Below are 11,921 nucleotides of genomic sequence, written 5' to 3'. Positions count from 1 at the left end.
CCCCACACCCCATGGGCTCTGAGGAAGAGTGCCTAAGCCTTACCCACCTTCCTGTTCTTAGCAGAGTGTCGTGCCACAGTAGGTTAATAAACACTTGTTGAATTAAATTAAGGCCAAAAGGCAATAGGGCAGTCCCTTTACAGCAGGTGCTGAGCGCAGCAGCTGTTCTGCCCCCTGCTACAGTCAGACACGTCACCTGAGTCCTAGCACTCTGGAAGAAGGGCAGCAGCTAAAGAGTGAAAGGCAAAGCTGTGCTCCCCGAGAGGGATGGGGAGCCTGACAAAACCAAAGTACTTTCAGAGAACAAGGAGGTGACTTACCATTTATTCACAAAATCTTGAAATTCCAGACTGAATACTCCACTGGGCAGTTTTGGAGGAGGCTGCAAGTACACACAGAGACCTAAGAAGTGTCCTGCTCTACCCACCTCCCTTCTCCACTCCCACCCCTGGGCAGTGCCGCCCTTACCCAGTCCAGGAAAGGCAGGGCTGAGAGGCCAACGGCTGCTACCGCTTACCCTGTTGGAGCGGTCAGTCTCAAACCAGTCAGAACTGGGGCCAGGTCAGTGTTCTGACTACTCACCAGTCTAAATCTGACTAAAAGTGAATGGCTGAATAAATCACTTCCTTTCTGAGCCTCAGCTGACCCTTTTTAGCTGTGAGGCTCCACCACCATACATCTGGGAGTGTGGCAGGGAAACAGCCCGCAACTACTAGGAGCCGGAGTGAGGAGGATGTGCAAACCACCAGGCATAGTCCAGCCCTGACAGCACCTGTGGGCATCACAGAAGGCTGACCGACAAAATGTCTACCTCCTCCTGAGTGCTGAAGGAGTGCAGAAAGGTTAGTGAAACGGCAACGTGTAGAGAGCTGGGTCTGGAAGAATGTTGGGTCCCAGCAGGAAAGGATGACTTTCCTGATATAAATACAACACAGTCTACCTTCCCTGCATCCTTATGCAGCTTAGATCAGACCCTCCGCTTCCCTTCTCTGTCCCACAGTGCTTAGCAAAGCTGAGCAGTCAGGCAGTGAAGAGCTGAAATGAGCCCAGGAACCTGTGAACCAGTGGCAGTGATTTTTTTTAAACTGCTGTGGTGAGCCAGGATTTTCCCTGTTGAATTTGTAATGACCAAAGGGACCTTTTGACCTTTTGGGGGCCTAGTTTTAGAGAGAAATGATAAAGCATGAAGAGTTATTCCACTAGTCTCGAAGAGAATGGGGCAATGCCTGTTACCATGCTCCTCAGTGGAGTGGGGGCCTCCAGCTGCCTCCCAAACAGGCCAGAGCTCGCCCCTCTTCCTCTACCCATGCTGCTCCTGATGCCAGCAGTGCCGGCCTTACCATCTGAAGTTCTGTCCCGCTCTCCAGCTCCTCCAGCCCTGCCCCACCCTCTGAGCAACCGGTGCTAGTCCAGAGCTTCTAATTCCCCCAGGCCCATACTGATGAGTACTTGTCAATCCCTTTTACATTTAAATATACTGGCATATATATTTCACAGATGATATATCTTCTTTGTATTAAAGGGACGGGGGAGCCTGGTGGGCTGCCATCTATGGGGTCGCACAGAGTCGGACACAACTAAAGCGACTGAGCAGCAGCAGCAGCAATTTAATCACCTGTAATTCCATCACTATGAGATAACCACTGTCATATTACTTTCCAGACTTTGTGTGCACATAATATGCACACACAGATTTTTTTTAAAGAATCAATCATAGTATACATACTCTTCTACAACCTACTTTTTCCATATAATTTATAATGAATATTTCCCATATTTTTCTACACTGTCACCTGTTATGCTCATTGCTTTATATAGAGCAAATGCGTGTGTTTGCCTTGCTTTCCCTACCCAATCTAAGACCTGAGACTTGTTTTTCCATCTCTGCCTGGATCCCTACCTTGTTTCCTACCACCACCCCAAGGTGCTTATTAGCACACAGTAACTGCACAATGGTTGGTGGAAAAAAAAAAATGCCTGGTGAATGAAGGATGAGAATGCATTCAATGGGCAGGTGGAGGCTCCTGAATCAGAGAGGATGAGGGACTCAGAGCTATGTGAAGATGTTCCTGGGGAAGGGACAGCCCATGCTGTGGGAACAATTCAGAGGTTTCCCAGACAGATCAATTGTGAGTTTTTTCCTTAAAAGCAAATAAATTCCAAGGTCACAGAAGCCAAGCAGTACCTTACCTCATTGACTATGTAATCCAACAACTCAAAAATTGCCATTGGAGGTCGGCTGTCCATTCCATAAGCTGTAAATTTTATGAAAAGAAACAAGAAAACTTCTCAGAAACAGAAGGTTAACTGCCAGTTCGAGGCTAGGGGTGGGCATGGATCTTAGGGACTGGAACAAAGTCGTGGATGACAGAGACAGAAGAGCCACAGGTAAGGCCTGGACACAGAGGGGGCCAGCCAGAGCCACAGCTGGCCAGGGTCTGAGTCTGGGTTCTGCCACACCCAAGACTCATGACCAGCCCCTCTGGCGACCCACCACTGGCTACCCTTGCCCTCTCTGTTTCTCCCCCATACACGCCCTTGTGTGGGCCTCAGACAGCAGTGTCCTGGCAGGGACAACGTCCGAAGGTAATGGCAGGGCCAGGATCTTCCAAGTACTGGGTTTACTTTAGTCCAGAGAGGCGGGCAGTGCTTCACAGTGCTAACCTCACAGTCAGACTTGGCCACTTACAAGTGTATGTGGCAAGTCAAGCACCCTGTGCCTCAATTTCCTCATAGCTAAAATGGAAATTATAATAGTGCTCACACACAACTGCTATTAAAATTAGACAATGCTAGGCAAGTCTATGGGAACAGTAGCCTGGTGACGGCTAGGGTGTCAGGTAAGGGAGCTGTGACTGACTGCTAATGGAAATGGCTTCTTGTGGAGGTGATGGAAACGTTCTTGAATTACAAAGTGGTGATGACTGCATGATATGGAGAAGTATGCTAAAAACCACTGGACCGTACACTTTAAAATGTGCATTTTATGTTAGGTGAATTTTACCTCAATTAAAAAAAAAATCTACCTAAAGTCATGATTTTTTAAATTAGATAATACATATAAAATACTATGCGCAGTGCCAGGAACACAGTGGGCACTTAACAAATGGTAGGAAGGAAGATGTTGGCAATGATAATAATCTCCTACACTGGACCCCATGCTCTGCTTCCCCCTTGCCCCAGCCTGGCAGCCAGAGACAGGAATCAGCCTTCCAGAAACCCCTGATGGAAGGGACCACCCCACAGTCCAAGCTGGGGCCACACTGGGCCACTCACAGCTGAGGGGTCTCCCGGGGGTCCTTGGCCTGGGTGGGGTCTCAGCCGCATCTCCCTCCACCTGGCACCCAAACATCAGCTCCAGCTCCTTGGCATCTGGAGGAGGGATGGGATACCTCCCGACCGCCATCTCAACCAGAGAGAGCCCCATGCTCCAGATGTCCGACTGCACGGAGTAATGGGTCCCCTGGAGTCGCTCTGGCTGCAGGAGAGACAGACACAGTTATCACCTGTGAGCTAGCCTGGCCCATGCAGAGAGGGATGGGTGAGTCCTCATGAATGCCTGGGACTTCCTGCCCCGCTGAGGCCTGTCTGCAGTGCAGGAGTGCGGGGCCACCCTGCCTGGTCCCAGCCTTGGCTCTACTCATGCATTTTCTGCCCCTTAGCAGAGCTCACATCCTGTTTCAGGACCTCCATTAACCTCTTTAATTTGGCTCCCCTTCTGCCCCCAAATAATCTGTTTACCAAATCCTAGCTGGCCTTCATGGCTCTGACCCCTAACTGATGTCTCCCCCCAACCTACCCTGAACTAACAGCATCCAACCCAGCTGGACCCTGGCTGAGCCTCAGCTGTGGTTCCAGCTCTGCCCATACTGGTCTTGCATGTGCAGGATAGCCTATCCAAAGCCCAGCACGAGAGACTCATCTTGAGTCCTGAACCCAAAATATGAAGTTTCTGGAACGTGGGTCACAAATGAGGTATAAGTGGGTAGAAAGAACACTGGCCTTGCAAGTAAGAAGAGCTGAGCTCTAAGACCAGCTCTGCCACTATCTCTGTTCTGGACAACATGGAAAACTAGAAAAGGCAAAGGATCTGGGGTCAGGAGATCTAGGTTCAAGTCCCAAGATGGGACTGAAAAGCTAGGTGATCCTGAGCCTGTTTCCTCAGCTGTAAAATGGGGCTAATGATGATAGTAACAACAAAACAAAATACCTACTCTGCTACCTAGGGCACCGAGAAGGTCAAACCAGATGAAAATGTATGTTAGATGTTGTACAATGTTATGCAAATATGAGTTGTTACTGGTGGAAATAGTGGGAGAGAAGTACATACTGCTTATTTTTATTGAGCATTAAACATGTATTTCAAGAACCCTATCAAAAAAATCTTTATTCTGACCATCATACACTTCTGTGGTTAGTCACTCAATCATGTCCAACTCCTGGCTCCTCTGTCCATGGGATTCTCCAGGCAGGAATACTGGAGTGGGTTGCCATGCCCTCCTCCAGGGGATCTTCCTGACCCAGGGATCGAACCCAGGTCTCCCGTATTGCAGGTGGATTCTTTACTATCTGAGCCACCAGGGAAGCCCTCATACACTTACACAGACACCAAATTCATCTCTCCCATAGGGTTTTGTACCAACTCCAACACTGAACTATTTTGGAACTGACCACGTAACCACAAAACCCAAACCACTAAACCCAGGATCAATATAAGTTCCAGGGCCTATTAACTGATTTTAAAGCCAAAGAGTTAGCAGTTGAGTAGACCAGGGTGCTAGCCGCTCAGTTTTTAGACATTCAGGGAAGAAGCTGAAGGGCCCACGGGTTTCATGTCTTTTAGCCACTGGAATGGGGGGGATGCAGATGTGGGTCAGCGCCCGGTGAGTCACGTTGCCAGTGGCTGGAATCACTTGTGGGCAGGGGACAGGCAAGCAGGAAATGGACAGGAGCAGGACCTGCCACACGGGGGCCAGGAGCAGCTGCCAAACTGTACCGAAGAACAAGTGAGGGCCTGCAGTGCAAGGTGGACTCAGCGGCCGGGAGGCCTGGCTTTCAACCCTGGCTCTGCAATGGGAAGTGCATGGGTCACCTCACCTCCCTGAGTCTAGATTTCCTCATCTCTAAAATGGGACAACCATACGGTTCAAATGGGATCATCACTGCAGGATGTGAAAGTGCTTGAAAGACTGCACGCAAAACACAACGTGCTAAGACGCCCTGAGCCCCTGTGCCAACCCCTCCTTTCACCTCCAAAGACCCCCACTCACTTCAAGTAAGGCTCCTCTACTGGGCCCCAGTCAGCCCTCACCCAAAGCCACGTTTCCCCTTTCTGAATCGTTCTTAGGAGCGTTAGCCATGTTCCCGCCCATTCGTCAACCACACGTTCACCCACTTGGCCAAGCATTCCCTGAGCACCGACCATGGCCCAGGCCCCAAACTGGACCCTCAGGACAACAGAGGCACCCGTAGGCTTATCCCTGCCCCTCAGGGAGCTGGCTGTGTGGGGGAAGCAAGGGAACACAGCCATGCTGCTGAGGGCGCAGGTGGGGGTGGGTGGGGGGAGCCAGAGCAGCTGGAAGCAGGTGGGAGGACTCGGGGACCTCAGGCTGTCAGCTGAACCAGATGCCAGGGGACCAGGAAGTTGTGCTGTGGTGGGAGAGGGGCAGATAACTGGGAGACATGCAGCAAGGCAGGAGAGAAGAGACTGCATAGGGAAAGACAATTCTGAAGAGACTCACAGGACAGGAGGCGGGGTCACTAGGTGCTGGAAGGACGGGGAGATGGGCAGAGAGGCTGAAAGCTGATGCTCAGATTTCTATCCTGGGAGACTAAGGAGACAGTGATGCCATTTACTGCTAATGGGAAAGGCGGGGCAATCTGGGGTGGGGGCATTTCTGGGCATGTCATTCTGAGGGTCTAAAGACAGCAGGCAGAGGTCCTGAGGGTGGCTGGAGCTCCAAGTCTACAGAATGAAAGCCAAGCTCTGGAAACATCCAAGCGCCAGTTTGAGCTGAAGCTGTGATCCACTGTCTCTTCCAGTGAGTCAAGGTCCCAGTGCCCTGACTATCCTCCAAGGCCTGTGAAAGGCCGAGCCCATCTCCCCTGAGACTGATCTCCTCAGGGAGGGACCACACAGCGCATCCCTCATTTCTTTTTCCCCCATCCCCATCACCCAAGCACAAGGGTCTGGCTCCACATGGGAAGACACCCGCTTGGCTCCTATTCCTGATCAGACAAGAACCTCGAGAAATGGAACGAGGCGCTCATACCGACATGTAGGACCTGGTGCCCACGAAAGAGTTGGCCATGGAGTCGATGAGCTGCCCGCTGACCCCAAAGTCACAGAGCTTGATCTCCCCACGGCTGTTCACTAGGATGTTGGACGGCTTGACATCTGTAGGGGAAAGAAAACCGGAAGGTAGAGAACTGACAGGTAGGCTGGGAAGCGCTGCCCAGCCAGACTAGCCCTGACCGCGGACGCCCCCATCACGGAGCCAGCCCTTGGCTCACGGACACGGGACACCGCGGCCCCTGTTCCCCCGGCTCAGGGCTCGGGGAAGACCCGTCAGCAGAGGAGTGACAAGCTGCTACAGAAGCAAGACAGAGAGCCAGTGTTTTCCACTCAGAATCCAGTCTTGGCCAGATGACCCACAGGAAGGAGTCAGTTACCATGAGTAATCAAGGCTGAAAGGTCTGTTGCTTCAGCCGCCTCTGTTGGCAAGACACAGCGCCTATCACCGGATCACAGGGAGGAAGGAATAGGAAGGCCTGTATGTTTGCTGAGGCTACACACCAAAGACCAAAGGAGGGTGGGATGGAGGCGGGCACTGCTATTCTTGACCCGACAAGCACAGAAGATGGGGGTTTTAAAAGTGTGCGTGCCAGGGGATGGGAGCCAACTTCCGATTCTCTTTCACTGAAGTCACTTCTCTAAGAGCCTGCGTCTACCTGTTAGTTAAGGACAGTCTCTCGCTGTCGGGGCCCGAGAACTAGGGAGGGCTTACAGCTGCTCCTCGGGGTCAGGACAGTGTCCCCAGCACCGGCCCCGTTCCCCTTCGCTGCACTCGAGCCAGCCCCACGGCCACCCTGGCGCCCACCACCAGTATTAGTCCGCTGGCCCTTCCCTTTGCCAAGAGGTAGATTTCTCAACATTTTCCTTTTACCCTCTCCTCTGATTCAAACAACTGTCCCATGAAGCAGGAAGAGCAGAGGCTGGGACTTGGTAAAGGGGCCCCAGGCACCAGGTTTGTGGACAGACATTAGCAAACAAGGAGACCCACTCGAGAGCAGGCCAAACCCCAGAGCAAAATCATAAACCCTGACAGGGAATCTCTGACGGGCGTAATACAAACACAGGGCATCTGGAGAACCAGAGGCAAGAGTGAAACCCTCATAATCCCAACCTACCAGAGCTACTATTAAGATTTTATTATGCTCCCCTTCAATACCCACAAGAATGTGTTTATTTATTCTTACACAGATTCTAACATCCATAAGTATCTTTCCAAGGGTAAAAAAACAAACAAAAAAATCCCTCTCGCATATCCCAGGAAGTCCTCGCCTGCCCACCTCTACCTGACCCCTCATCATCCCCAGCCAGGGTCAGGTCCTAACCACAGCCACGCCAGCTCCAGCCTCTCTCCACCCACCACTGGCTCCACCAGGGCAGGGAAGCTGGCAGTTTGCCTCACTCCTTTAACTGCAGATACAGAACAATACCTGGCAGGACAATACAGGAAGTACTCCTCGATGTCTGTGAATGAATGGGGCTAAACTCACCGGGGACACACACACACTTCACACCGTGGGTACTGTCTTTCTAAGACCCGTGTCACAGAACACAGCAGCACAGAATTCAAGATCTTTCCAAACCCACTGGCACGCCCCCATGTCTCCCATATAGACACAGGTGTCAGAAGTAGCCTGAGAAGGCATCTGGCTCCTCCCCTTCCTGGTGGAGATGAAAAGCCTAAGGCCCAAAGGGGTCCAGGGACTTGACTGAGGTCACACAGCAAAAACTGGATAAAGTGGGAACCAGAATTCAGACCTTGTGATGCCTGGACCTGTCTTCTCCCCACTCACCCTGCTCATACATCACTCATACCCTGAGTGACTGACCACAAGGCCCCAAGCGCCCTCACCTTCCAGTGTTCCCATGGCCTGTTCAGAAATGACCTATTAGGTCTTCTTATAAAAGCAAAAGAGCGGCACTAGCTACAGAGACAGGAGACCTGTATTCGCGTCCTGGCCCTGCCACATGTTCCACATGCAGCCTTGGGCGAGCCCTTGGCTTTTGCAGTCTGTGGTCTGCGGATCGGTAAAGTGGTGATAACCACCACAGCTCTTGTAGCCTCACCAGATGGAGACCAGGATCCGCCGGATGAACTGTGGGCATTTAAAGAGCACACACGTGACAGGATCACAAAGAAGGATTCTTTCACGGTTGCACTCCAAGACCGGCAGCTCACGGCTCCAGACACCCGCTCCCTCACTTGCCCCTGCTGCTCAGACACCACTCCCCAGGCTACAGCCGCTGCTCGGGAGAGGCTGCACGGCCTCTGTGGCTCTCCTTGTATCTGATTTCTGTTCACGTGGCAAGCCAGCCTCCTTTTTTGCAAAGTTATATAATGCCACTTTCCTCCCTCTCTGGCTGTCAGCTCCCGCTTCCCCCACTCGCCCCAGGAACACTGCCTGGGAGGCTGAAACACCCATGCAGATGCAGTGGGGACGGGGTGTTTCCCTGCTTGGACCACATTCACCCTGGAAGCCAAATGCACACACAGGGCCCCTCAAGGTGACCCTGAAGGCCTAACAAGAAGCTGTTTGGAGACATCCTAACTTCTTCCACTCCAGGACATGTGGCTGGAGCTGCCAGGACAGGACATGCTCCGCCCTGGCACCCCAGCGAAGTCGGGCTCTTTTCTGGGGACAGAAAAGAGGTCAGATAAGGCCTGAGAGGCTGTTTCCTCCCACTAGCAGCCTCCTGGATTTGCTTCCCACAGTCCCCACCCCTCCTTCCTCTGCTCCCGTCCCCAGCAGCTTCCTCTTCCAGCCGGTCTTACACAGTGACCTGTGCGCCTCCAGGGGGACCGCCCCTGCACAGAGCCTGCAGCGGCTCCCATCTGCCTCTCAGCACAGGCCAGGCCCCTCGGCCTGCCTTTCCAAGCCCACTGTCCTGCTCACTTCTCCAACTCCTTGCCGCAGCACGTCTCCATGTCCGGCTCGCCTGCCTAACTGATCCCTGCACCTAAAGCATCCTCCTTTCCCACCTGCCCTCTCACTTCTTCATCTGATAGGAGCCTGGTTCTTTTGAGGGCCTTTCCCAACATGGAATACTGCCCTGCTCTGGAGCTCTGGGAGGTTTAGTCAGGCTTCTTCCCTCATCTTTCCTTGCAGCCGCCTCAAACACTGTGATTGTTACAGGCCCAGGTGGTCCCTCTCCAATTCCCGAGGCCTCTCCAGGCCTTGGGTTCTCTTTCCAACCTTCCAATATCAGGAGAGTGAAGCTGGAAGGAGCCCCAGCAAGTGATGGCCCATGCTGCATTTCACAGGAAGTATCCGCTAGCCTCTAAGCTCCCAAGCTGACAAACTTCCCTAGGAAACCTATAAGATGCTAAAGTCTGAAACCCGGATCCTGCCCAGCCTCTGCAACAATGAAAAAGGATAAACCCCTCTTCTTCATAAACGAATAAGAAGGTGTTATGAAAAAACTAAGTGGAAGAAAGAATTTTCTTTTCTGATATTTTCTGCACCAGAAATAACCACTGTTCAAAGCTTCTTGATTTCCTCCCCCAATGAGCACATGACTTCAACTTGACTTCTGAGCATTTTCTACCCCTCTGTGGATTAAAGAATTCACTTGTTTATTCTTTATAAACACTAATAAAGTGCCTGCACTGAGCTGTGAGTAGAAAGGACCAGTTCCTGTCCAGGCTGCCACCACCACAGGAGACAGAACTCAACAAATAAGAACCAGCCAATGTAGGAAGACATCACAACAGCTCCGGTTCACTGAACACCTACTATGCCAGGCCTTTTAAATACAGTCATCTTTAACCCTCACAACTGTGCTGTGAAGTAAGCATTATTAACCCCTGTGCACACTGCAGCCATGAAATTAAGACGCTTACTCCTTGGAAGGAAAGTTATGACCAACCTATACAGCATATTGAAAAGCAGAGACATTACTTTGCTAACAAAGGTCCATCTAGGCAAGGCTATGGTTTTTCCAATGGTCATGTATGGATGTGAGAGTTGGACTATAAAGAAAGCTGAGCGCTGAAGAATTGATGCTTTTGAACTGTGGTGTTGGAGAAGACTCTTGAGAGTTCCTTGGACTGCAAGGAGACCCAAGCAGTCCATCCTAAAGGAGATCAGTCCTGGGTATTCATTGGAAGGACTGATGTTGAAGCTGAAACTCAAAATACTTTGGCCACCTGATGCAAAGAGCTGACTCATTTGAAAAGACCCTGATGCTGGGAGGGATTGGGGGCAGGAAGAGAAGGGGACGACAGAGGATGAGATGGTTGGATGGCATCACTGACTCAATGGACATGGGTTTGGGTGAATTCCGGGAGTTGGTGATGGACAGGAAGGCGTGGTGTGCTGCAGTTCATGGGGTCACAAAGATTTGGACACGACTGAGTGACTGAACTGAACAGACAAGAAACACCGAGGCCCAGAGTCTGGGAGTTACCTGTCAAGGGGGTAACCAATAAAACAAGCTTTATCTGGGAATAGGAGCTGACTTGGGGTAGGCTGAAATCCTTAAAGTTTGATTGTGAGAGATTATAATTCTGTGCTCTGGGTTAGTGAGCAAGCACTTCCTTCTCACTTCAGCTCATTACCCTCCTGGGCAAGTTTAACTGCAGGAGACGTTCTGACAGTGGGAACTAGAGCCTCCTGATTAACAAGTGAGTTCACACAGTGAGCCTTTGGAGCACGTGTGCCAGGTCCTAACCAGCAGCTATTTTTATCTCTCTGCTTTTAAGAGTTTTGCAACCAAGTCCAGCAACTGCATTTTAATTTTTACTTCCCTCCCATGATTCATTAGTTCTGAATTGCTTTCATTCTTTACCTTTGTGTGCCCCTCTCTGCAAATGCAGTGCTCATCCCTGACCCAAAAGGCACGCAAATGCTGACAATTAACACAAGATGATGTCACATTAAGCCATGATTTGGTTTTCATCAGCACACGCCATTCCAAGAAATGGTCAGAATCTGAAATCAGGTAGTAATAACAGCCTCAGCAGAAGGTAAAGGGGTTAAACCAGAGAGAGAGGGAGAGAAGTGAGAGAGAGAAAGAAAAAGGGGGAAAGGGAGTAGTCAAGGCATGAGTTTATGGATCCTGGACTCCCTGATTCCTCATTCCAAATGACCCCATAATAACATACGGCAGAGCAGCCCCATATTATAGGTATGAAAATTAAGGGTCAAGTAGAAGCCCCTTGCTAAAGGCCACAGAGTAACCTTCCCATTAAGAGAAGCTGCCTTAGGGACTTCGCTGGCAGTCTAGTGGTTAAGACTCCATCATGCTTCCAATGCAGGATGGCACAGGTTTGACCCCTGGTTGGGAAATTTAGATGTCACATGCCTCATGGCATGGCCAAAAAACCCAAGAAGAACCTGCCTTAGAGCAGTATACTTCACCTTCCAGACTAAGTGACTTCCGAAGACAAGCAGATATGCAATCTATCACAAAGCAAATCAACCACTGGTGGACAGGAAAACAGTGCTGGCTACTTGGACATTATCATCTGTACTTCAAGACAGAGAAATCAGCTAAAATCCTGGTTTGACCTGCTGAAAGTTAATTTAGCTCAGCAGGAGGAAAGGGGTGGGGGGAAGATGCCAAAAGGAAAGGCAGAGTTAGACTGGAAATCTGTTTGGTTTTAAATGGGAAGTGGGAGAGAATTTCT

At 50.9% G+C, this 11,921-nt stretch overlaps 1 protein-coding gene across 2 annotated transcripts in view; it reads right to left on the bottom strand.

Moving 5' to 3' along the window:
• MAP2K1 (mitogen-activated protein kinase kinase 1) overlaps window positions 1-11,921 on the bottom strand; it is a 73,550-nt gene that overhangs the window by 1,773 nt on the left and 59,856 nt on the right. For both annotated transcript variants that reach the window (XM_069597640.1, XM_069597641.1), the window contains exons 6-9: window positions 6,273-6,397; window positions 3,277-3,478; window positions 2,191-2,255; window positions 321-382 (exon numbers count right to left, since the gene is read on the bottom strand). In XM_069597640.1, coding sequence (XP_069453741.1) covers window positions 321-382; window positions 2,191-2,255; window positions 3,277-3,478; window positions 6,273-6,397 — 454 coding nt within the window. The remainder of the gene's footprint in view (window positions 1-320; window positions 383-2,190; window positions 2,256-3,276; window positions 3,479-6,272; window positions 6,398-11,921) is intronic.

Source organism: Ovis canadensis, chromosome 7 (assembly GCF_042477335.2).
Source record: "Ovis canadensis isolate MfBH-ARS-UI-01 breed Bighorn chromosome 7, ARS-UI_OviCan_v2, whole genome shotgun sequence".
Lineage (NCBI taxonomy): Eukaryota > Metazoa > Chordata > Mammalia > Artiodactyla > Bovidae > Ovis > Ovis canadensis.
This window is presented reverse-complemented; position numbering and strand designations above follow the sequence as displayed.